This window comes from Sinocyclocheilus grahami, unplaced genomic scaffold, assembly GCF_001515645.1.
Source record: "Sinocyclocheilus grahami isolate Dianchi unplaced genomic scaffold, SAMN03320097.WGS_v1.1 scaffold295.1, whole genome shotgun sequence".
Lineage (NCBI taxonomy): Eukaryota > Metazoa > Chordata > Actinopteri > Cypriniformes > Cyprinidae > Sinocyclocheilus > Sinocyclocheilus grahami.
Genome location: NW_015505474.1, coordinates 872,014 through 898,695, shown reverse-complemented (window position 1 = coordinate 898,695; position 26,682 = coordinate 872,014). Strand labels below are relative to the sequence as shown.

At 35.1% G+C, this 26,682-nt stretch overlaps 1 protein-coding gene across 2 annotated transcripts; it reads right to left on the bottom strand.

Moving 5' to 3' along the window:
• Nucleotides 1–120: 120 nt before the first annotated feature.
• Nucleotides 121–24,696, bottom strand: aox6 (aldehyde oxidase 6). Of its 2 annotated transcripts, XM_016292983.1 has the most exons (35): nucleotides 24,493–24,696; nucleotides 24,186–24,243; nucleotides 23,448–23,544; nucleotides 23,151–23,259; nucleotides 22,097–22,223; nucleotides 21,948–22,009; nucleotides 21,479–21,562; nucleotides 21,132–21,212; nucleotides 19,526–19,670; nucleotides 19,247–19,339; nucleotides 18,211–18,362; nucleotides 17,452–17,545; nucleotides 17,243–17,352; nucleotides 16,978–17,162; nucleotides 16,286–16,448; nucleotides 16,113–16,202; nucleotides 12,795–12,964; nucleotides 11,834–11,960; nucleotides 11,593–11,715; nucleotides 11,405–11,501; nucleotides 11,211–11,335; nucleotides 9,724–9,857; nucleotides 9,485–9,572; nucleotides 9,309–9,395; nucleotides 8,950–9,141; nucleotides 8,277–8,504; nucleotides 6,827–6,922; nucleotides 6,622–6,750; nucleotides 6,396–6,470; nucleotides 2,806–2,858; nucleotides 2,502–2,616; nucleotides 2,334–2,399; nucleotides 1,417–1,605; nucleotides 635–802; nucleotides 121–481 (listed from the first exon to the last, which is right to left on the bottom strand). In XM_016292983.1, exons 1-35 carry the CDS (start codon nucleotides 24,544–24,546, stop codon nucleotides 425–427), a joined length of 4,023 nt encoding a protein of 1,340 aa, XP_016148469.1. In that variant the 5' UTR covers nucleotides 24,547–24,696; the 3' UTR covers nucleotides 121–424. The 2 variants fall into 2 exon arrangements, with proteins under 2 accessions (XP_016148469.1, XP_016148470.1); XM_016292984.1 differs by lacking the exons at nucleotides 12,795–12,964; nucleotides 16,113–16,202; nucleotides 16,286–16,448 and having other exon boundaries at nucleotides 24,493–24,695.
• Between the last annotated feature and the right edge of the window lie 1,986 nt (nucleotides 24,697–26,682).

Genomic DNA, 26,682 nt, shown 5'->3' with positions numbered 1-26,682 from the left:
CTAGCTATCAGCTCAAACTCTTAACCTCAATTTACATGTCGGGGACTTCTACCTTCTTTCATATTTTTATTATGCAGTTAGTGTTTTATAAAAGCAATAAGGAACTTGCTTAGTCAATTGTAGGATGTAGATTAATTCACATTTATTATAATAGCTGTTAAAGCAAAGCCTAAATGTCAAGTAAACTGATTTATGTGAGATGAAATTAAGATGTGTTAATAATAAGCGTGAATAACTATAAATTGTTCTTGATACATGATTGCATGCAGAGCTTCTTTTGTTTGTTTTTTTAGTAGATTACTTATCGTTCAGTAAACAATAATAATAATTGGATGTTAAATCAGGTCTTGTGTCTACATAAATATAATAAATGTTGTGTGATTTGACAAGAGCAACTCAATAGCTTTAAATCAGAATAATGTTTTCATATGTTCAGAGCCCACGGCTGAGCCGGTCCAGAAGTTGATCCACTTTGTGCAACCTAACGAAAACAAAATTATATTAATATATTTCAATTATGACAATCAAATAATAAGGATTAAATGATTTTTTACCACATTTATATTTATTAAGTATTTGTTTAATCTAGATTTGGACTCAAAAAATCACAAATGGGTTAATGTAACTCGCGTACCATCTTTGTGAAGTGTGTGGCACAGGCCAGACATGCCCGCTCTGGGGTGGCAGGGCTGTTCAGCTGGAAGGGGCCGGTTAAATCTGCATCTTTTCGAGCTGCAGTCACAGCGTCTTTAATAGCGAAGAATACACAACTGCCCAGAAAAACAGTCGGCTCTCCGATTCCCTAAAACACGAGGATGAGAATGCTTTAGTTTGCAGTGATTTTACCTCTACAGCAGATCTGGAAAAACACTAAACAATGGTACGAATAATCATAACTAGGGTGCAGTATTAGGTTTGAATGCAATTAGATGTAAAGTAAACCACAAGGATTCCACAAAATCAAAATAAATGGACTCAGAAGCAGATATCCATAATAAGGAGATGAGTGAATCACCTTCGATGAATAGATGGCGTGAGGGTTGGATGAGCCGGCTAAAAGGTAGATGTTAAACTTCAGAGGGACATCACAGAAGGACGGGATCTTGTACTGGCCTGGTCCACGTGTGTACAGAACACCAGACGGAGAAAACTTGAGCTCCTCCATGGTGTAGAGACCCAGACCCTGCATGAATGCTCCCTCAATCTAACACATAGACATACTTATTATATGAGTAAATGCATATATATGCAAGTAGTCTCTCATCCTCACCGAGGCTGCATTTATTTGAACAAAAATACAGTAAATGCTGTAATATTGCAAAATATTACTACAATTTAAATAAACTGTTTTCCATTTGAATAAATAAATGGACTCAGAAGCAGATATCCATAATAAGGAGAAGATGAGTGAATCACCTTCGATGAATAGATGGCGTGAGGGTTGGATGAGCCGGCTAAAAGGTAGATGTTAAACTTCAGAGGGACATCACAGAAGGACGGGATCTTGTACTGGCCTGGTCCACGTGTGTACAGAACACCAGACGGAGAAAACTTGAGCTCCTCCATGGTGTAGAGACCCAGACCCTGCATGAATGCTCCCTCAATCTAACACATAGACATACTTATTATATGAGTAAATGCATATATATGCAAGTAGTCTCTCATCCTCACCGAGGCTGCATTTATTTGAACAAAAATACAGTAAATGCTGTAATATTGCAAAATATTACTACAATTTAAATAAACTGTTTTCCATTTGAATGTTTTAAAATGTTTTTTTCCCTGTGACAGCAAAAGCAGAATTTTCAGCAGCCATTACTTGAGTCACATGATCCTTCAGAAATCATTCTAATATGATTAGGTGCTCAAGAAACAGTTCTTATTGTTATCAATGTTGAAAACATCTTAATATTTTTTTGTGGAAAACAAAATAAATTGTAAGCAATTTTCTAAGGTAGTGTATATGGGTCAATAACCCATATGTATAATAATATAATATAATATAATATAATATAAATATAAATAGCCCAGATGTATAATATAATACATGAAACAATAATAAAATGCTAAACAAAATTATTATAATGTTTACATTTAATAAAATTGATGACAATTATGAACAAAAGATATTACAATTATTAAAAATACATATATTTTGCTCAAAATTTACTCTAAGCTAACACTTCCGTTACAGGGCAATGGTGATTAATAAAAATAAATATTGGCTAATAATCAGACATATTTATTAATCACTGGTGTATAGATTATATATTTTGCTATTAAATAAAAATGTATTTCTATTAAGAGAGGAAACATCGTAGAGATCATCTTACCTGACCAATGTCAATGGACGGATTTATACTTCTGCCGATATCAACAACAATATCAGTCTTCAAGGTCTATGAGGAAAAGATATAGTATGGCAGATGAGTTTTACAGTGACTAGACAAATAGCAGAAAATGTACATACCACAAATCTTCTGCATCATATCTGTATTTACCCTGTACTCTCCAGTTAAACAGTCCAGCTCAACCTCACTGCAGCCCACAGCATACGTGAAGTAAGCATACGGCTTGCCTTCCTGCTTCTCCCAGTCCATGCCTAGATCGTGACCTCTGAAAACAGACAAAACTCTCACTAAGCATAAAACAAAACCTCCATGTTTTGTCTAGTTTTAAGCCTGTGTTTGCTTCTTTGATGATGCACTGAAGATCACACTGTTGACAAACAGCTACCACTTTAATGTCTCAAAGTACAGTTAAAAAACAAAAATGTTCCTTTTAAATGAAATTTGGGTGATTTACCTGTAGTATCCTGTGGCTGACAGACTGATCTTCTCCAAAAATGCTGTTGTTATCTTTAAAGACATAAAAAAATAAATACAAAAATAAAATACATTAAATGTATCAAAAATAAAATATCTAAAAAAATATAATATATATTGCATTTAATTAAATAATAATAATAATTAAACATGGTCTGTAACACATGGCTTTGAGTAACTTATTGCTTTTGTATAAAAGGAGCAATAGTAATATAATAAAAAACACCAACATTTATTAATAAATAGATAAACAATTATAAACAAATATTAAATGTGTAAATAATAAATTACAATCAAATTGAATCTTCCACCAAATAATATAGTTCATTTACCTAACTGTAGATGATATTAATATATAATTATTAATACAAATCAAATAATGTGCAACTATTTCAGAACTGTACTGAACGTGGCCGATTCTATCAGATTATTATTCTTTTTTGAATATTTTATTTAAAGCTTTTCACATTTTAGAGAACAATCTCCCCAACCCAGCAAATTGAAGAAAAAAAAAAATCTACTAATGTATTGATACATATATGCATATAAATATATATACACCCACAAAGTGTACATATACACCTCCATAAACATAAATCGTTCATACTTGTGTACCTATACAAAAACACATATAGACATCTCTACATATACAGAATCATTAAACAAATAAACAATAATAATTCTTTCCAATACCAATAAATACCCAATTATGGAAAAATAAAATTGTTACGCACTGCTATATTTGATCAAATTAACCACACCACTTAAAGAAGGTGGTTCAATTCAGTTATCATTGGTCACCTTCCAGATATTCAAAGAAGGACTTCCAAATCTGTAAGAATCTCTTTGGTTTACCCGCAATCTCATATCTAATCTTTTCCATATGTAACACATTACTGAAGTCACGTCTCAAATTTAGATACAAACTCTGACGCTCCACATCAACAAAATTTTCTTTTTTGCTATGGTCATCCCATATTGAACTGTCTGGATTTGATTGAAACTATAGTTCTCCATATTATTGTAATATCGCAATGAGAGGGTCATGAGGAAAATCCATCTTAAATATTTTTGAATAGAAACAAAACACCTCAGTCCAAAATTTACACTTTTTTGGGCAAAACCAAAATAAATGAGCCAATACCCTCATTGGACTTGCATTTGATACACAGAGGTGACATAGAGGGTTATATAGAATGTAATTTGGTGCGAGAGTAGTGCAAATTGCAATCTATGGACAACTTTATACTGAATCAACTAAAGACCTAATACATTGGCGGCAGGGCCGCATTAACCATTGGGCAAGGCGGGGCTGAAGCCCCGGGGCCCGGGCAAGGAGGGGGCCCGTGATTGGCTGTGGGGTATTTTGACCGATTGCCAAAGCCCCGTCCCTCACATATTAGCACTATTATTTAGTGGAGCTTTTCCATATATTCCATGCATTACCCTTAGAGATTACAACATAACGTTTGCATTTTGTTTACCAATCAAATGCATTCATTCTATAGTTTTACTTTTGAACGACCCGTGCACCACGTATCAATCAGGTGATCGCTGCAATGTCCGCATTCACCTCTCTTCACTTCGTTCTGGCATAATCTGGAAATGGTCATGCAAAGAACAATCTTCGATAAGTAAAAATGTAAACTATTCTAAAAGAAAGTGGGAGAGGGGCTATTCTAAAAAAAAATGAGGAGAGAGGGGAAAACATGAGTTAGATAGTCAGTAAAATTCCTAGCTATCAGGTTATTTTACTAAAGCTGATGATGGAGTAGTAGTGAAACAGCAAGTGGACCGGGCACATGGAGCAGATAAAATCACAGCGTCATCGTCCCCACAGATTTTAGGTTAGTTTGATTAACAAGTAAACAACTTGATGGATGTATATTGCTTTTTGTGTTTGAACAAAGTATATTCGCCTATGGGTTGAGAGATAAACCAGTAGAAATATAGCCAATCAATCGTTTTGCGCGGCATGATGTAGGTTAAGCTTTTAATTTAAAAGCATTTTAAGCATTGTGGTTTAAAAACAAATGTAACTTTTCAGGGACATTAAGCAGTGGAGCAGAATTCACTTTGACAAATGCACGTACATCTGCTCGTACAGTGCCAGTCTAAACTTGAGTTATTTTTCGCGCCTTGTGCTTAAACGTGGAGCAGAATTCACTTTGGCAAATGCGCGTACATCTGCTCGTACAGTGCCAGTCTAAACTTGAGTTATTTTTCGCGTCTTGTGCTTAAACATTCAAATGCAGTTATGTGTCAAAATGTCTCCTCGTCAACACTGTTATTTGTGTCTTAAACGAACGATAATAGTTAAATATAAATCATGTGTAGTAGTAGGCTATATGAGATCTTAATATTATGAGATTTTAAAGGGATAGTTCACCCAAAAATGAAAATACTGTTATCATTTACTCAGCCTCAAGTTGTTCTAAACCTGTATGAATTTCTTTGTTCTCCTCAACATAAAAGAAGATATTTTGAAGAATGTTCGTAACTAGAAAATTTTTGTTCCCCCGTGACTCCAGTAGTGTATTTTGTTTTTCATACTATGGAAGTCATGGGGGCCCAGCAACTGTTGGGTTACCAGTATTGTTCCAAATACATGAAGAGTTTATTTGCAAAGACAGATAACTCAGTTTATTAAAATTTTCAAAAATGATGTTTTTTATTATGTTATCATGTTTTTGTGTTAGTTAACTGTATTTTTTTTTTTTTACTTAATCAAAATAACCCAACTGCAGTTTGATCGAGAATAATTGGAATGCACAACGAAAAAACATCATTTTTGAAAATTGTTAAAAATTTAGTTATCTGTTTTTGCAAATGAACTCTTCATATACTTTTACATTCAACAGCAGAAGGAAACTCATACAGGTTTAGAACAACAGACCTTTAATTTTTGGGTGAGCCATTCCTCTAAAGCAGCCTAATTTAGCTGCTGTTAAAATGTGTCAATAATGTTAATCAAACATTAGAAAGAAAATCACTCGCTGTCCTTGACCGAATCACTATTGTAAAATAAATAAGAATGAATGTATATTGAATTTATACAATGAAGACTATTCAGTTTATTTGTACAATTATTTTATACAATATAATTTTTTATTCAGTGCTTTAAGTGTTTAAAGTAGGTCTATTTTTTGTAATTTGTGTCCGTTTACTTGTCTTAATTATAAGCTTGTTTTTACTTAGGCTAGTATTTTTTATTTAAATTTTTTTAAATATTGAATTATAAAATGTAAATGCAATATATACATAGCTTTAAATAGGATTTTTATCCTATCAAAATTAGGAGTATAATTTTGATAGGATAAAAATATATATTATATCAAAATATATATTATATTTGGAATAGGGGGCCCTGCAGTAAGTCATAGCCCCAGGACCCTGTAAGGTCTTAATGCGGCCCTGATTGGAGGGCCTTAGTCCAGCTATCTTTTCTATCAGATTTTGAAGTCAGAACTATGTGTACTATCCATACAAGACATTGTAGCATAAATAACTGTACTCATCATTTTCATTTTGCATCAAAAAGGATAAACTTTAATGGTTTGTCCACTTTACCCAGTTCTGCCATGTTCCCTTAGGATTCTTCTTTCTGATTGGTTCTAGTCTGTTGTACAGTATTTGACAGGCATCCTGCAAAAGTATGATTTGAACACTCAAAAAATAGACATTAAAGTATAAAGTGCATTTCATGATTTCTTCAAATTTGCCTCCTATAGACAAAATAAATAAATCCTTCAAGATCAACAAATCATGTCGTCCAGACAGATCTGGCGTTCGATACCTTCACAGCCATTCCATTAGCGTCGGTACCAAAGGACGCAGCAGATGAGCAGGTATTCGGGACGCATTGTGTGCTGGTCTCAGAGATGTGGATCAAAGAAGCAGGAATATTCAGCTCTCGACTCGTCACCTGTGAGAAAACAGCTGAGATTAGCCCAAAAATGATGAAATGGTTACAGATACATGCAGAAAGCAGGAAGTGGTACCTGTTGGATTTTAGTGTGTATGCCTTGGCCCATTTCCGTCCCGCCGTGGCTCACTAGCACAGACCCATCCTTATAAATATGCACGAGAGCGGCAGCCTTTGTTAAAAACAAATGAAAACACCAACAGATCATTTGGAGTTCATTTAAAATAATATAAAAGACACTGTGGCATGATTTATTCCCAAACTTTTTGCAGCGTGCAACCCTTTCTAGTTTATGACACATTTCAAGCACCCCATCACCGTACTCCAGTTAAACACCACATTTTTTACTGCAATACAAGTATAAATACAAGTATTCACTGTATACAGGGCTTGACATTAACTCTTTTGCTCACAGGCCACTGTGGCTAGTGGTTTTCCAAAATTACTAGCCACTCAGCATTTTCACTGGCCACAATTTTGTTGCTGGAAAATTACATTTTATATGACCAAAGTTACTGCATATTAAAATTTATTTGAATTGATTTCCAGGTTTGTTTGTTTGTTTTTTGCCTATAAAAAGGGCATTTCCCCCTAACCTTATTAAAGGCATGCATCATCTTTCATATCAAATTCTTACATTTTATTAATAATTTCACTTAATATAATAAGACTCTATAGGGCTGTTACCAATCAAATGAAATCAGTATTAACAAAACAAAATTTTCCACTGCTGGAGAAACAGAAGCAGCTGAAGTTGCATTTAGATGCATTTACACAGACAATTTAATGAAGCTGAAATGTAGCATGAATGCATTAACACTGCAAAATTACAACAGCATAAATAATGCTGTAAGCTTGGTGTTTTAGATCAGGTTTTTTTATTTACAAATATGAAAAGTAGTAAAAAATACAAAAAAAAGTTAACAGTAACCCGCAGTTAAAAGAGTTGAAAGTAACCCGCCAGCAGGTGGCAGCAAGTTGACTGTCTTAATGAGTGAGACATTGAGGCATTCAAACGATTCTTTCAGACGGCTGATTCATTCAAGAATGAAGCAAGCGTCTGTCTTTATGAATGGACCACTGAATCATTGACTCTTAGTCGTGTCATGTTAATTAATTAGGCTAGGCTTTATGTAATAAATATAAAAACATTTTTTACCGCAATATGTTTCTTCTGTGTGCAGTTGTGTTCATTTGTTTTGATTTCTCCATGAGATTGTCTCACGTGAATCTCAACTGCCGCGACCTTGTTGCTATTGATTATCCATTATGAATTGCCGTTTACACCAAGTGTAATAAAATCAGAATCATTCTCGCAGAAATTTTGGTGCTTCTCTAATTCGAAGTTTTAATTATATTAGATTAGTTGTCCGGTCGGGCAAGTAAAATTCTCTTTCACTTGCCCCTTCAAAAAATGCACACAGATCATCAAAAGCATTCTCTCGCACACCCCTGCTGGTTGGTCTGTGCACCCCTAGGGGTGCGCGCACCCCAGTTTGGGAACCACTGATTTAGAAGAATGTAACCTGGTTGAGGAAGCCCTCAGAAAACCCAATGCCATATTTGATGGGCACAATGGCTATTCCTCTCTTTTTGAACTGGTTCTGCTGATTAAAAAGATCGATGGCCTGCCGGCGCTGCCTGAAGTCAGCTTTTTCCATACACTCGTTCCAACAGCGGACAAGATTCTCTGGGTCAAACTCCATCTTGTAGTGAGTGAGGGACACGTCCTTGTACATGTTTATCTCCCTGATCTGCAAAAATAAAATGGAATAAAGCACAAATAATGAGAGATGAAAATAAATAAGTAGATAACTATTTATTTACTCATTCCCAGAAAAGCCTATATTTATGACAATCAATCAATCAATAATCATTAACATATCAGCATCAAAGGCTATATTAATTCCAATAAATAAATATTCATTACCATGTCAGCATCAATGATTATATTAATTCCAAGAAATAAATAACAAATTGAAATTTCAGCAATAAATGCTATTTTAATTCCAATAAACAAACAAATAAATACATTTTAATTACCATATCAGCAAAGGCTATATTAATGCCAAGAAATAAATATTTAATTGAATGAATCATAAATACATAAATATTAATTTCTATATCAGCATCAAAGGCTATAATAACAAATTTATTTAGCATAATGATGTGACAATTTTGTGACTGAGTGACACCGACCTCTTCAGGCAGACGGCTGAGTTTGAGCGCAACATCATCGATCATACTCTCAATGACCAGCATGCACTGCGGCACACCGAACCCTCGGAATGCAGTGTTGGAGGGCAGGTTGGTCTTGCAGGCCGCCGATTGGCCACGCAGGTTAGGAATGTTATAGGCATTATCAAGATGCAGGAGGATCTTCTCTGCCACCTTCAGAAGTAAAATATAAGAAAAGTGATACAGTATTAATTTCGTACTATATATTCTACAATGACTTTCACACAGGTGCCTATAGTGGCCAAAGCAGCACCCTGAACGAGTAGCTTCCACTTTTAAGCCACTATTTTGATCTTCAGCAGGAAGGCAAATCATCTCACCAGTACGGATTCATCTGCTGTGTTTCCAGCATTGGCATAGTACTGGAAATCAGCTGCTGTTATCCTCCCGTTCTTCATAAAGCCTACCTGTTGAAGTAAAAATATGCAAATAAATTACATAAATACAGATTAGATAATAGTTGTTATTAGATTAAGTGTTTAGAAAAAGCACTAGCCTTATATTTTCCCCACACCGGGTGGCGTCCTCCGGTAATTAACATGTCCTCTCCTCTCTCCAAAACACATCGTACTGGCCGTCCAGTCCTGAACAGAGAGAGAAAGTGTTATAATTGCCAAACTTCTACATATTAAAAATATTCACATGGTAAATACAAATGTAAATAATTTATATTTAATATGTAATTTAAATAATCATGATGATTCTGATGTTTGTGTCCAACTTATTTTGACTCACTTCCATGCAGCAACAGCAGTGATGGAGGCCAAAATGGCGGTTTTGGTGACCTTGCCTCCAAAGGCTCCGCCCAGTCGCTTAACGTGACAAGAAACACGATTGGACGGGATTCCCAGCGTCTCAGCTACTGACTCCTACAACAGATTAGAACAAAACATATATTTCTTGCACGTTTAACTCCCTGATCTGAAAAAATAAATAAATAAATTAAATTAAATTAAACCTTTTTCATTTAAAAAAAACAACTTTTTTTACATGTTTATCTCTGTCACGATTTCCCACTGGAGTGCCCATGATCTCCACCAGAGGGCACTCCATCCATGCCTTTTACTATTCATTCAGGACTACATTTCCCATAATCCTTTGCCCGGACTCATGGCACTCACCAATCGTAGCCACCTGTCTCTCATCACCTCATAAGTCACACACTATATGGCCCTGTCCCAAATGGCACCCTAAACCCTTGCGGGGTCCGCACTTTCATGACGTAATGCCGCTTTGACTGTCGGGTAGAAGTCTGCTGCGGAGCTTGCCCCAGTGCGGGCTCAGCAGAAGTGCGGATCGAGGGCTCATAATGGTGAGCACCCTTCTGAACGTTAAAATTATGATTGGGGCACCCTACAGTCTCGTGGACTTAACGGACACGCGACGGCCATTGTAAGTCTGTAAGACCGCAAGTGCACATGAAGCGTTCCATTTGAGACAGGCCGTCAGAATGGCACACACACACACACTCTCACACCGCTGATGATTGTTAGGCATGTAGTGTGCTCGTGTTCTACTTTGTTACCTTGTTCCTTGTTTCTGACCCTGGACTGTTTCCTTGTTTTTTGATTGTTTGCTGCCTGCCCTGACCATTGCCTGTGTATTGGATTACCCTTTTGCCTGTGCCTTGGATATTACTGTTTGCTGGTGTTTTGACCCTGCCTGTCTGACCACGCTTTTAATAAAGCCTTGCTTTTGGATCCTCTACTCCGTTGTCAGGCCTCCTACGTTACAATCACCTTGATCTGCACAGGATCTGATTATGATAAATAACAAAACAAAATAAAAATAAAACATAATAAAACAAAGTTTCAGCTACTGACTTCCTATAATGAACAAACTTTCTTGCACATTTATGTACGTTTATCCTGCAAAATGTAAAATAATAAAATTAATACAATATAAAAATATATATATATATATAATAAAAAAAAGTATAATAAAACATCATTAAAGCAAAAAATATATATACATATAAAAATATATACAGCTCCTTACTCCTACAAGGAATTGGAACAAACAAACTTTTTTGTACATGTTTATCTGCCTGAATCTACCAAATTATTTATTTAAAAAAAAAATAATAATAAAATAAAAAATATATATATATATATATATATATATATACACATTACATAAAATTGTTCAAATGTCTAGCTAATTTAAGGCCATTTTTGTTTCAAAACGATTTCTATGTGTAACTGAGCAGATATAAAACATACTTGTGTAAATGCTGGGTGCTGAGTGGACAAATAAACTTTCATCTCCTTCTCTTCCCCGATTGGAATGACCAGAAAACTCTGTGTTTCCAAGTAGAAATGCTCCTGTCCTCCAATCCGAATCTCTCCTATGAAGCATGTAGAACCATGTTATAGAACATGAATGAGGTAATCAGAAAGGAAGTGCACAATCTTACCTTCGTACACTTGTTCAGCCTCTCTCAAACCCTTTTCCACATCTCCTCGCTCAATCTTTCTCCTAGGTAGGAAGAAAGACTCTTTTTCGATGGCCTCCTGAAAACAAGATCCAAAAGCAGCTCTATAAGAACTGAATATACAGTTAGGTGAGAATAAAAATGAGAGCAGCTAGATTATTTCTTCTCACCTCCACAGTGAAGATGCGATCCTGCAGATCTTCATAGCTGATCTTCACCGCTGCTGCTCCACGTTTAGCGTGTGCTTTGGAATCGGCAACCACAGCGCAAACCATCTGACCAACACAAGTCACCTGAGGATGCAGAAGAGATTGCAAATTGTGCATTATTTTGAAGAATTTTAATACACAATTAAAATTCCTACTTAAAACAAATACCTTACATAAAAATAGCAATAAATAATACACAGACCTCATCTTCAGCCAGCAGTTCTTCATCATATCCTATGAAGGTTCTGAACCTTTTGCCTGGTATGTCTTTAGCAGTGATCACATCCACCACACTGGGCAGCTTTAGAGCTTCACTAAAGTCAATATGACTGTGACGGTAAGAAAATGCAGCCATTTAGGTATAAAGTTACTCATTTGTTCCATTGCTGGTTTCAATTTAGTGTCAAAGTAATGAGCAACCATTACTTATTAATTAATAAATAAATGAACATTCATTTCCTTATCAGCAAAGGCTATATTCACGATAACAAACTAATTAATACATATCGATTTATTGATTTCCATATTAGAATTAGTCTACATTTATCACAATAAATAAATAATCATCTCCATATCAGCATGAAATGTTATATTTATGCTATTAAATAAATTAATAAATAAAAATGTGCATTGCCATATCAGCAAAGGCTATGTTCATGACTGTATACTTATTTATTTATTTCCACATCATCATTGAATGAATGAATGAATGAATGAATGAATGAATGAAGACACATCATTGACATATCAGTTTTAAAGGCTATATTCAGGACAATTAAAAATATTTATTGCCATTTCACCATTGTAGGCTATATTTACGACAACAAATAAATAAAAATGCAATGTCATATCAGCATCAAAAGCTATTTTCATGACAGACACATCATTGACATATCAGTTTTAAAGGCTATATTCAGGACAATTAAAAATATTTATTGCCATTTCAGGCTATATTTACGACAACAAATAAATAAAAATGCAATGTCATATCAGCATCAAAAGCTATTTTCATGACAATAAATAAACAAATAAAAACTTAAGAACTCCATGTTTAATTTAATTTGTTTTACTTTTCATTGTATTACATTTGTATGATAAAAAAAAAATTGTAATTAAAAATATTTTTTTAATGTTTTTTAAGTTGTTTATGCAAAGTGTCTTACGTGATCTTGGCGTGTGGCCTGGAGCTTGTCACGATCACGAGGAAAAGTTCACCGTCAGTTTGCGGTAGGTCATCACAGTATACGGCCTCTCCTGTAGCTTGATTCAGAGCTGTCCGGTGCATCATGGGTCGGCCCACCGGATCTTGAGCCGACTGACCCTCCAAAACATTCTGCACACATAAAACACACTACCTGATGTTTACCTTCTATAAGTTCAGTGCTTTTGCTTTTTGCTGGCTTTTAATTGAAAAAACAGATGTAAACAAGAAATAATAGGTAGAGAAAAAAGAAACAGGTTTGGGAATGTTGCAAGCAGGATTTGAACACAAATTTCCCATTTGAGCACCACGAGACCATGATTTTGCCCATAACAGTGCTTTTATGGACAGCTACCAGTGTTTCCCACAGACTTACACTCTATATGTGGCGGCACTTCCCCTGGGGGAAATATATATGTATATTATGTAAACATAAAACAGCAGATGGGCTTATTGAAAGTGCAAATTCATTCTCTGCCAGCAGGAGGCGCTTTAAGAGTGGCAGAAATAGCAGTTTCCCCGGTAACGGCTGTAATCAAAACAGCGCTGCGCTCATGAACGCTACTTTATCAGGCATTATAGGAAATATTAAATTAAAATGACATCAAAACTTTTCTGAAGACAATCGGTTCCCTTCAAAAAAGATACATTCATATAAAAACACCCATGCCGCGTTTTGACTTTGAACCTTGCAGAGCTCATGTTTATTCAACGAAGTCAAAGCATTTTGGAAAATCTATTTGTGGCAGTCAGTGTTGATATTGTGGCGGGCTACCACAAATAAATAAATTTATAGGAAACCCAGGCTACTAGGGCTGGGCAAAAAAATTGATTTTTCGATTTATCGTTTTTTTAAATGACATCGATTCGATATAGATTCTCAAAAGCCGCGAATCGATCTTTTCCGGGATTAATTTCAGCACATTTAAAACAAGATCTGATTAACGTGAATCTTATCATTAGTCTTCTCCACTAGATGTCACCCTTATTTACCTTGCGCGATGTTACAACAGAAAGCCTGTCATTCATTCAGCGCTTATCATGGCCATTCGCATGATTCGCAATGCTCAGGTGAAATGCTATAGTAATACTATAAATCTGCGGAAGCATTTGATATCACGCATAAGGCGCCATGATTTCCGCAATGAATGAATGGAGGATGGCGCGGCGCACTTTGTTTACTACACACATACTAAAGCGCGGCTGACGCTCGCGGTGTTTTCAGCTTCTGCCGTCTCACTATATGACGATATGAACACGAAAGTCATCTCCAGCTGCTCTGAGAGTCACTTCATTAGCATTTTACCGTTTAATTTGAGAAAACTACCGTGATATCACATACACAGCAGCTGCAAGTTCTTCACGGCAACCCGTCAAAATAAAAGTTTAGTTTAACGTTCTACTGTCAGAATATATTACTATTTAGCAGTCTGAGTGCATCATGGGTCGGCCCACCGGATCTTGAGCCGACTGACCCTCCAAAACATTCTGCACACATAAAACACACTACCTGATGTTTACCTTCTATAAGTTCAGTGCTTTTGCTTTTTGCTGGCTTTTAATTGAAAAAACAGATGTAAACAAGAAATAATAGGTAGAGAAAAAAGAAACAGGTTTGGGAATGTTGCAAGCAGGATTTGAACACAAATTTCCCATTTGAGCACCACGAGACCATGATTTTGCCCATAACAGTGCTTTTATGGACAGCTACCAGTGTTTCCCACAGACTTACACTCTATATGTGGCGGCACTTCCCCTGGGGGAAATATATATGTATATTATGTAAACATAAAACAGCAGATGGGCTTATTGAAAGTGCAAATTCATTCTCTGCCAGCAGGAGGCGCTTTAAGAGTGGCAGAAATAGCAGTTTCCCCGGTAACGGCTGTAATCAAAACAGCGCTGCGCTCATGAACGCTACTTTATCAGGCATTATAGGAAATATTAAATTAAAATGACATCAAAACTTTTCTGAAGACAATCGGTTCCCTTCAAAAAAGATACATTCATATAAAAACACCCATGCCGCGTTTTGACTTTGAACCTTGCAGAGCTCATGTTTATTCAACGAAGTCAAAGCATTTTGGAAAATCTATTTGTGGCAGTCAGTGTTGATATTGTGGCGGGCTACCACAAATAAATAAATTTATAGGAAACCCAGGCTACTAGGGCTGGGCAAAAAAATTGATTTTTCGATTTATCGTTTTTTTAAATGACATCGATTCGATATAGATTCTCAAAAGCCGCGAATCGATCTTTTCCGGGATTAATTTCAGCACATTTAAAACAAGATCTGATTAACGTGAATCTTATCATTAGTCTTCTCCACTAGATGTCACCCTTATTTACCTTGCGCGATGTTACAACAGAAAGCCTGTCATTCATTCAGCGCTTATCATGGCCATTCGCGCGATTCGCAATGCTCAGGGGAAATGCTATAGTAATACTATAAATCTGCGGAAGCATTTGATATCACGCATAAGGCGCCATGATTTCCGCAATGAATGAATGGAGGATGGCGCGGCGCACTTTGTTTACTACACACATACTAAAGCGCGGCTGACGCTCGCGGTGTTTTCAGCTTCTGCCGTCTCACTATATGACGATATGAACACGAAAGTCATCTCCAGCTGCTCTGAGAGTCACTTCATTAGCATTTTACCGTTTAATTTGAGAAAACTACCGTGATATCACATACACAGCAGCTGCAAGTTCTTCACGGCAACCCGTCAAAATAAAAGTTTAGTTTAACGTTCTACTGTCAGAATATATTACTATTTAGCAGTCTGAAGACTCAATGCTACTACTGCTAATAAATATTAATAAATCTTTATTCTTAAAGGAATAATCACATCTGTTTTATTTTTAATTTTAACAGTAAACCTCTGTTGTGCAGCACTTTGTTTGCCAAAAAAATAAAAGGGTTTAATTTTCATTATAAATTAAATTAATGTTTTATGCCTTCATCTGATTCCCAGAAAAATTAAGAACATTTTATAGGGCCCTACTATTGTTTAAAAAGGACCCTATACAGAAAAAATTTCTTAATTTCTTTTTATTAATTCACTATTTGTAAACTGATGTTTACTGTTAATTATTTTTAAATATCAATAGCATTTGTATTAAAACTATATTCACTAAATGTAATTTAAAAAAAATCGAGAATGGAATCGAATCGAGAGCTTGCGAATCGAAATGGAATCGAATCGGGATATCTGAATCGATACCCAGCCCTACTGGCTACTATAAAAACACATATCGAAAGACCATATAGCGCTACCTGAAACTCTTGGTAGCCAGGCTGGATGTGTTTAGGAAGAGGCTGAATTGCACTCTGCATCTTTTGGGGTATTTCCCCCTGAGTGACATCCTGTAAAAAGATACACACACACAAAAGGGGTAATAAAATAATTTAAACTTCATGTGATACTGATTTCCTTAATTGGTTCATACCTTTTCCTTCAGGTATTGGAGGACGAGCAGGTTGAATTTAAAAAACAAGCTCAATGTCAGGGATCTGCGGAAATCCACTTTCCCGCCTGGTGCCGACGGCCCAAGTTTGATCTCATCAACCAGCGTGCTGTACGCATCACTTAACGTCGCCTCCTCCCAAGGCCTTCAAGAAAGAAAAAAAGTCAAAGCACAAAAACATCGCAAACTATTGCAACTTAAAAAACAATGCAACCTATTATGCAACTTTTACTCCCATCCCAGAGGCAATGCAAATGAGAAAAAAAAAAAACTATACTAAGCATTACACAAACTAACTTTTACTCCAATACCAGAGGAGATACGAAAAAAAAAAAAAACCCCAAAGCATTAGATAATTGTTTTTTCTTGTATCCCTGGGGAAATGCAACTCAAAAAACTAAATAAAAAAACAAAGCAAAGTATTACACAAAGCATTAGACAACTTGACGTTTACTCCATTCAAAGAGAAAATGCAACAAAAAAAAAAACAACGCTAATTATTAGCCACCTTAACTTTTACTCTATTCCCAGAGAAAGTACTGCACAAAAATTCAAAAAACAACTGAAGTATCACACAATTTAAATTTTACTCAACAAAACATCATTTACTAATACTGTAATTTCATAGGAAACAAAACTTTAAAAAAAATAATAATAACAATTTAATTTCATACCTTCCTACAATCTGTTGGCATGCACGTTCAGCACTGAGGATGGTGGCTCCCACTCCTCCATAATAAATACTGATCTCCTTCACTACATTTGAGTTCTCGTTGAACCAAACGCGCATCCCAGCATTCACCGTAGCTAGTGCACTCTCCTTACGCGGGGCATGTCGGAAGGCATGGACAATCTCGTTCTGGGGAAAGAAAAAAAAACCATGATACTTTTGCAAACAATGTGCAAAGCACTGAAACTAGCCGACGGTTCGTTTCTTACCGGTCTTGTAGCTGGAATGAAAACGGACAACACCATCTCATCTGGTTTTAGAATTGTCTTTGCAAATCCAAGGAAAAAGTCTTTATCGATTGACACCCTCCTTCGTCCATCTGGAATGGATATTTGGGTAGAAAAGTGAGAAGCCTGTCAGGCAAACATGCTTGAAAAACTGATTCAAATATTATAAATTATATAGGAAGTTGAATCACCTTTAGAAAGTGCCACTAGTGTGCATCTTCCAGCAGCTAAGACGGGGGTCAGGTCAGAGTTTGGATATGCGCTTGCAATATTGCCACCCAATGTCTACATATGTTAACAAACATAAAAAACAAATAATAAAAATAAGCAAAATAAAGTGTAAACTAATAAAATTTTGATTGCTGACTATTTAACATTTAAAAATAAAACTATTTAACATTTACAATAAAGTTAATTTATTTTTTGAAAAAATCATTATGCCTTCTTTTAGATTTTTTTTTTTACTTAATTTGGGAATTCAATGTTCAAATATATTTAATTAGCATATATCTGAAACATAACATTTTGTCAGTAATTAAAATTATTTAAAAATAATAATTAATTCAAATAATAATTTTAAATTAAAGTATTTCTTTCTTTGTTGATCAACGTTGTTAGAGTTAAATAAAACTATTAAACATTGCTTTCTGTGATTGAAATACAGATCAAATAAAATAATCAAATAAAATTATTTGAAAGATCAAATAAAGTAAAAAGTTTTCACTCACTATAAATTATATATATTAAAAACTGACAAAAGCAGTGAAATTTAAACTAAAAATCATATATATATATATATATATATATATATAAATAGACAGTAGTTATTTTTTTCACTGTGAATTCTGGGATTCTTGGCCTTCTCCGTAAAGGATACATTCAATGCCGCCTTCAGAGCGAGTGAATTTGTGAGAGCGAGCAAGAGTGATTCAGGGTTTGTTTACACTTACAGCCACATTTCGGATCTGTTGTCCGCCCACAAGCTTTATCTGCTGCAGCAGAGCCCGAAACATGTGCGTGCTCTCCGGTGGGAAATCATTTATACTTCTCTCCAACACACTCTTCAGAACCGACATACTGCATCCCGCTCCAACACACACACCTACAAACACAAACCATTCATTAATGCTTCTTGCAAAATATCATTTTATATCAATATATAAGGGGATTGTTCACCCAAAAATGAAAATTATGTCATTATTTTCTCACCCTCAAGTTGTTCCAAACAGTGGCTGGTAGCCATCGACTTCCATAGCATGGAGGAAAAAAAAAAGACTATGGAAGTCAATGGCTACCGTCAACTGTTTGTTTACCAACATTCTTCAAAATATCTTCTTTGTTCAGAAGAAGAGGAAAAAACTCAGGTTTGGAACAACTTGTGTGCAAACTTGAGGGTGAGTAAATGACATAATTTTTGGGTGAACTATCTCTTTAAATTTGACTTTCGGCACTGTTAGATTTTGAATTGATTTTTGAGTATCTACTTATTGTAGTGACATATGCATAAGATGGTTTCATCAAGTTGCTATTCTTGGACAATATTGTCATAGATTTTGTCCGCTTCTGAAGTGTTGTTATTGTTAATTAAAAATATAAAAATTGTTTGTTAATCGAAATAAAACTGAAATTAGATCAAATATATTACTTACAATATAAACTTACAAAACGTAAACTTAAAAAAAATTCAATTATACATACATACATATACATACATACCTATATATATATATATATATATATATATATATATATATACTGTATATATGTATGCATGTAAACAAAAAATAAAAAATGTATCTAGAAGTATATAAAAACTCTAATAAAAAAATCACAAAAGCACACAAACTAATATCGAATATATATAAATCTAATTCAAAATATAAATAAATACTAGTGTATAAATAGTAAATAAATAAATAATTAATTTAAAAAAATCACCTGCCTTCGTGAACAGCAAAATCTGCTTTTATGCAAAAACACACATACCCTCTGGTTTTTGTGTAACCTTGAACAGTTCTGGCACTTGTGTTGGTGATATTATTACAGGATGAAAGATACCCTTGAACTTCATATCTAGACCTGTAAAGTAAAGTAAAGTAAAGTAAAGTAAAGTAAATGTATTCACACATTTGCCAAGGATAAATCCTTATTAAACAACAATGGGGTAAAACATCACAGTGGCTGAAAATGTCAGATCAGCAGACAAAAATTAGAGTTTACTCCATTGGAGTTTATTAGGTTTGGCCTGGTATGCCCATACGCAACCTATGTTGGTGTTGCCCAAGACAAGAGGGGCTTGTGGGTAAACAGCCTTCAGCTGGAGCAGCTCATCTAGAGATCCAGGGTTGATCCAGGTCATTCTCTCCCCACAAAACCTCTGAGTGGATTGGTCCTTGACCTCTGCCAATCTCTAAACACCAAAAAGCAGAATAGACCATGATTACACAACATCCAAACATGTTGTTTAGCTGATAACAACATTTGAACTTCTGACAGGCAGCATATCGAAGCCTAAAATAGAATTAATAACAAACTAGAACCATATGGCGACCTTGTTAAACCTTGCTTAAACATTAAACTTAATTTAAAGGAGTCATATGGGGACAAATTATTTTGTGTATTTGGTGTAATGCAATGTGTTTATGCGGTTTAAGGTTCAAAAAACATATTATTTTCCACATAATGTACATTATTGTTTCTCCTCTATACCCCGCCTTTCTGAAACGCGTCGATTTTTACAAAGCTCATCGGTCTGAAAAGTGGGTGCAGCTATCCAGTGCATTGTGATTGGCCGAATACCTCAAGCATGTGACAGAAATGTTACGCCCCTTACCATACTGTGTTTCCATCATACAGTCTATGGTTTCCATGTGTCCGGCGCGACGAGACAAAACCAAAAAAACCCATTACAAACGAGGCATTTGTTGCATCCAGTGGGGACATAATTACTGATTGTAATGACTTATACTGTGTTTTTACGCTTTGCGTTGCGTATTGCGCCGCGTTAACATAAAACCATGTCTGCAGTTGTGATCGGAGAAATTACAAACAATAAGTGCTACTCTACACTGCTCAAACTCGCGTTTGAATCATCAGTGGCAAATTCTTTATATATAAAAAACGTACTTACAGGCTGTGAGTCAGAAGTGCCAGACTGTCCTTGCAAAGTTGGAACTGCCCCACTTTATAGAAACATTATGTCCTCTATTGGAAGGCCAAACAAAGTAGTTTCGCTTTCACAACGAAACACACAGAGTGAGCGGCTCCAGGCGGATGCGACAAAGGAGGATTGCGGCAACCACATGTGACCCCGGGCTGGACTCCGCTTCATTCACGGTGAAAGCCGATCCGGCGATTGACAGAGCGAAGTTTATGTTTTTCCTCAGCGACCAGCACGGATCAGCTCTAGGCATGACGAAGCGGATATCGTCCTCTTTTGGAAGACCAAACAAAGTAGTTTCACTTTCACAATGAACCACACAGCGTCTTCAGGACATGGCGGCAGCGGCCGCAACAATACTACAGCGAGAATAAAAGTTGCGCCTTCTTTCTTTGCGTGAACATTTGGGCGGCGTTATGCAAATCTTCCTACATAGTGACATAGATACTGTATGTGGGGGCGTGTTTAAACGAGGTGTTTTAGGAGGGCATGGGCAAGTCTTAACTTTTATAAAGAATATCTCTTTGGATTTGAGACTTTAGTCTTTGCAATTTTACAGATCTTCTTTACGCACCAGGAGCTTGTAATACTCCAAAGAGAAAGGAAAAATTTATATTCGCATCATATGACCCCTTTAAAATCTCATAGTCATCATTACATAACCTACTTTATAGTGAAGTCAAATTAACTACTTTGAACAATCTGACGAACCATGAGCTCAGGAGGGAAGATCAGATCCTGGGTTGGGTCGAGGGAAAGCAAGTCATCTTTACTAAACAGTTCTGGTTGACCCTAATAAATACAAAAATAAAGTTTTATATATGCAATATTTATTATATATGTAATAATAAGATTTAGGATACATTTAGTAATATATATATATTTCTGATACAAATAATAATAATATTATTTGTTATATATATCTTATTATAAAAATAATATTTATTATATATTTAATAACGTTACTTATTATATATTAATTTCTCTGTAAATATTCACTATATAGTACATTTTGTTTTAAAAAAAGTATTTGCAATAGTCAAGATAAAAATACTCACATTCTCTATGGGCTGCACAGATCCGTTTTCATTTCCATTTGCCATATTGCATGCTGAGCCATTTAACTGGCAACAGTTTTCACTCTATAAACAGAAAAAGTAAAAAAATAAATAAATAAAAATTGGCAACACACAAATGTCAGATCGACTTTATATAAAGTTTAGCTGACTGTCACATTGTAAAAGTCACATTGTAATTCCCAGAATCCCAGAAATGTCAAGCATGGACCACATTGTTAAAATAAATAAATAAATAAGAAAAATTAAACACACTGTATCAAAATATGTGGCGACATAAAGGGTGGCTTTGAGATAAACTGAGAATATTAAACACAGTCTGAAATGGGAATGGTTGGGCAGCTCGGAACAAATCCATAAAGGATCTGAAACGGCATGCCAGATGAGTGCCACATGATTCAGCAGCTGACACGAATTAAATCAAGGATGAATCCAGACGAATGCTGTTCACCTCACAGAAGGTTCTGTAGCCTTCAACGATGGGCCGGTACCCTGTGCATCTGCATAAATTACCTGCAATAAGAACATTCATGTTTGATCATGACTGAAAGTCTTATTATATGTGTCTGTGTATTTAAGATGGTGTATGTGGCATCGTACCAGCGAGACCCTCGGTCACGTCCTCCATGGTGGGCTGTGGGTTATTTCTAAGTAATGTGTACATGGACATCACCATCCCAGGAGTACAAAACCCACACTGAGACCCATGAGCCTTTGCTATACGCTCCTGATGAAGCAAACATACTGTCAATGATGCATAAATATGTCCACAATAATATTATACTGAATATTTGTGTGTTATTTTTAATTATATTTATTTTTAACTTAATCATTACAATATATTTTTCAAACATCAATGTCATTGTTTTGGGGAGTCACACAGCATATTAAAATATTAGATTACAATTATATTTGAATTGAATTGAATATTTAAGAATAACTATTATGTATTAAACTTATATTAAATTTACTATAAATATTACAATTATAATAAAACGTAAAAAAAAATATATAATAATAATCATAAGCTTTAATTATTAATCAGACTTGCAATTATAACTATAAATCAAAATTATATTTTACAATATTTTAATATTTTGTATTTATTTAATATATATTTTACTTTATTTGTAAAATGTAAAGTGTCCACAGATATTATACTGATTATGCATACACAACGTAATCATAAAGTTTTGCAATATATTTTTGAAAGATTTTATTTTTAAATGTGTTGTTTTTGAGTCGCACCACATTATATTTTACTAACAGAAATATGACTTATCTATAATTCACCATTATTAGAATATATAAAAATTATTTTGATTATATTGAAATAAAAACAAAAATATATATTTTTCATTCAAGTCGTTTTACATATAAATTGCATTTAAATTATTTTTTTAATTAATAGATAATAAAAAAATTTTACATCACTGACCTACATACAGGAGTGAAAGAGAGAAAATCAAGTCATGATCAGATAATTTAATCTCATAATATGGAGTGATAAAATCATATATGAATTGACCGCACTCTAATATATTAATCTGGATTGAAGGTAATCTAAATTTTAATCCGTCTGAAAACTAAAGTCATGATCTGGATCTCATAATCTGGATTGGGCATAATATAGATTCTAAAGTGAATCTGTTACCTGGACTGGGTGTAATTTGGTTTTAGTGCTTCCAATGCCTTCAACGGTGGTCACAGCTGCTCTGTGAAGTTGGCACACAGGAAGCAGACAGGCATTGACAGACCAATGACTGGCCAGGGAAAAAACAAGCATTTAATACAGATTTTTATCAGATGTGCATAACAAAAACTAATTAATAAATAAAAGTGTAAATATATTAGCAGCATGCCTATCTTCCTTAAGAAAGAAAAAAGGAATCTGACTTAAAAAATAATGTAGAATTTAAGTTTAAGGAGAAAGAGAGAGTGAAAGAAATACTTGATGTTCTTGGTCTGAGGGTCGTATCTGGACACCATGACGGTACAGGCTCCACATCCTCCTCCACCACAGCCATACTTAGTGCCTGTCAGCCGCACTGCGCACACACACACACACACACACACAGAGAGAGAGAGAGAGAGAGAGATATTCAAAATGCAAAACTAAACCAAAGTTAAATTAACCCAGTAATATTTGTAATTACATAATCTCCTCTGGAGATGGACTACGATAACACTTCATAGTTAACATTAGCCAATCTTATTACATTACATAAATATAATGTATAATATAAATATATAATCAAAAAATACGACACACACACACACACACATATATAAGCACAACACAAAAAAAATAACAACCATTAATAATAATAATAAATTATAATGTTGTTAATGTAAATAACAATTATAACATTGTTAATAATACATTTCAATATTATTGTTATGAATGGTTATTCATTTTTGTAAACGTATTTCTTTTTTCCGTTGTATAATTAAAAATCATAAATTGTGTGTGTATATATATATATATATATACACACACACACACACATACATATACTTTAATTATGCTTTGATTTTTATTTTTTTTTCTTAAAAATTACATTATAATTACTCTCTCTAATAATTGTAAGTAAGAAAATAAATAAAGCATAATACCCTTAATAGGAATAACTATTTATTATAATAATCATCATCATCTGAATATGCATTAAAACGTTTAAAACAATACATTTCTTCCTCAGATAAGACAGCAACATAGCCTCGGGGTCTGGATTCTTCTCAATTATCTGTTAAATATAAGCATATGCAAAATACATTCAGTTTATGCAGATTATATGAAATGTCTTGATTATAATCGCTGTCTCTATTCAAATTAAACAGTCTTTTTTCAGTTTATCCTTGTCTTTATTATGTTCTATGCATTACTATAAGGATTGAACTGTGAACATCACAACCATAAATCTTACAACAAACACATGACCAGGCTACACTTGTGCACAGAATTTCTGCAGATGATACTCATGAGAAATAAGCACCTTTTCCCCGTTGACATAGAAAAGCAAGCCATCGCTCCTGGTTTGTTCGGCCATATTCTCAAAGTTTATGTCCAACTCAAACAAAATTGAAGCAAATGTGCAGACTGGATGCCCTCTCTGAGATCTCCGCCCAAACTGAGAAAAGTCTTCTGCCAAGTGCGAAATGTAGAAATGGAAAACTAGTGGAAGGGTTAGTAAAGGAGGAGCTTATCTGACTGCAAGTTATACAGTTATCAGGTCAGTTATTAAATACGAATCGTGTAAATAATTAATATCATGTGTATTTTTTTTTTTTTGTCAACTCGTGTCTAAAAATACTCTTTCTGGGCTAAACTACCAAACACGAACCCGACGTGTTCACGTGTAATCTGTTACTTTTCTCAGCGCTGACTGACTGAACCAATTACAGCAGTTTGAGATTACTGAAGACGTGTTTTTAACAAACCGTTAATAAAGAATACTTACATTACCTATTTTGATTAGATATCAGGTACTAATTCGCGAAATTAGTAGATTTAAATTATGAGGCGTTTTAGAACAAAAAGGTCTCCTCCATTCAGTCAAAACCCGTTTGAATGTTATTCGACTTTTGAGCCACCGAGCTTCGTTCATCACTTCATCAATTTTTCGTTTTCGTTAGGGTTTGTCTTGCTGACAGGCTTTTAAAAGTGCATGGCAGACTGCTTTGCTGTAGTTTGCAGTGCAGTGTTGCCAACTAATTTTCAGGGGAAGTTGCTATGCAGTCAGTGTTTCAATTTGATTTGTCCATATTTACCACCAGATGGCGCCAGAGACGTAAGTGCAACTTCTTAATCTGGCCATAAGATGGCGCCAGAGGCCGATGCGTAATTAAGGCATCTGGCCACTAGATGGCGGTAAAAGCAAAAAATAAAATAAAACTAGCAATACCGGCTGTTCAGAAAGTTAAATTTTTCCAGAATCATCCATACATTTAACAAAAAAGACTAATACAATGTTTCAATGTCGTTTTTTCTACTTGTACACTCCACATTTTAAACTATATGAAAATGCATTCACAACGGTTCTCCCTCAGGACTATAGATAGAAATGTATTTTCACTGTTAATGAACCGAAGAATTACAATACATTGAGTTTGCCCACTGTCTCTGTTTTCTGAGGCTGTTGGAATAGAACACACACACACACACACACACACAGGTTTGTTTTTATGGTTTATTGGGACTTTCCATAGGCGTAATGGTTTTTATACTGTACAGACCGTATTTTCTATTGCCCTACACCAACCCTACCCCTAAACCTACCCCTCACAGGAAACTTTCTGCATTTTTAGATTTTCAAAAAAAACTCATTCTGAATTATTAATAAGCTTTTGAATTACGGGGACACTGAAAATGTCCTCATAAATCCCCTTCTCGTTGTAATACCTATGTCATACCCATGTTATTATACAAATTTGTGTCCTCATAAACCACATAAACCACATAAACATGCGCACACACACACACACACATGTCTGGTCAGCGATCCTTGTGGGGACTCTCCATAGGTGTAATGGTTTTTCTACTGTACAGACCGTGTATTCTATTGCCCTACACCAACCCTACACCTAGTCTGGTCAGCGATCCTTGTGGAGACTCTCCATAGGCGCAATGGTTTTTCTACTGTACAGACCGTATATTCTATTGCCCTACACCAACCCTACACCTAAACCTACCCCTTACAGGAAACTTTGTGCATTTTTAGATTTTCAAAAAACTTCATTCTGTATGATTTATAAGCTTTTGTACCCGTGGGGACCACAATTTAGGTCCCCACCGTGACACGAGTCCCCATGAGTCTGTGTGTAGTCAGGTTTAAGTCCCCACCAGAATATATAAACCATTACACACACACACACACAGGAACCCTGCTGTGACCCCCTGTGAAGTGTGATCAGGGAACCCCTACAGAGATTAGCACAAGTTAATACCCTACACAGTCAGAAATCTCTCCCCACAGGCATTCAGGATTAGCTAAAATGCTAACACACATACAAAACGTGCACATATGCAGCTACGCACAACAGACACCACTGAGACAAACATGTCAATAAACTCAACCGCTCACACACAAAGGCATTAAATGCAAAATTATGTCACTCACCCTGATAGCGCATGTATATCACAGAGACGTCTATTTGACATCTGCAAGGCGTATTTTTTTTAGAGT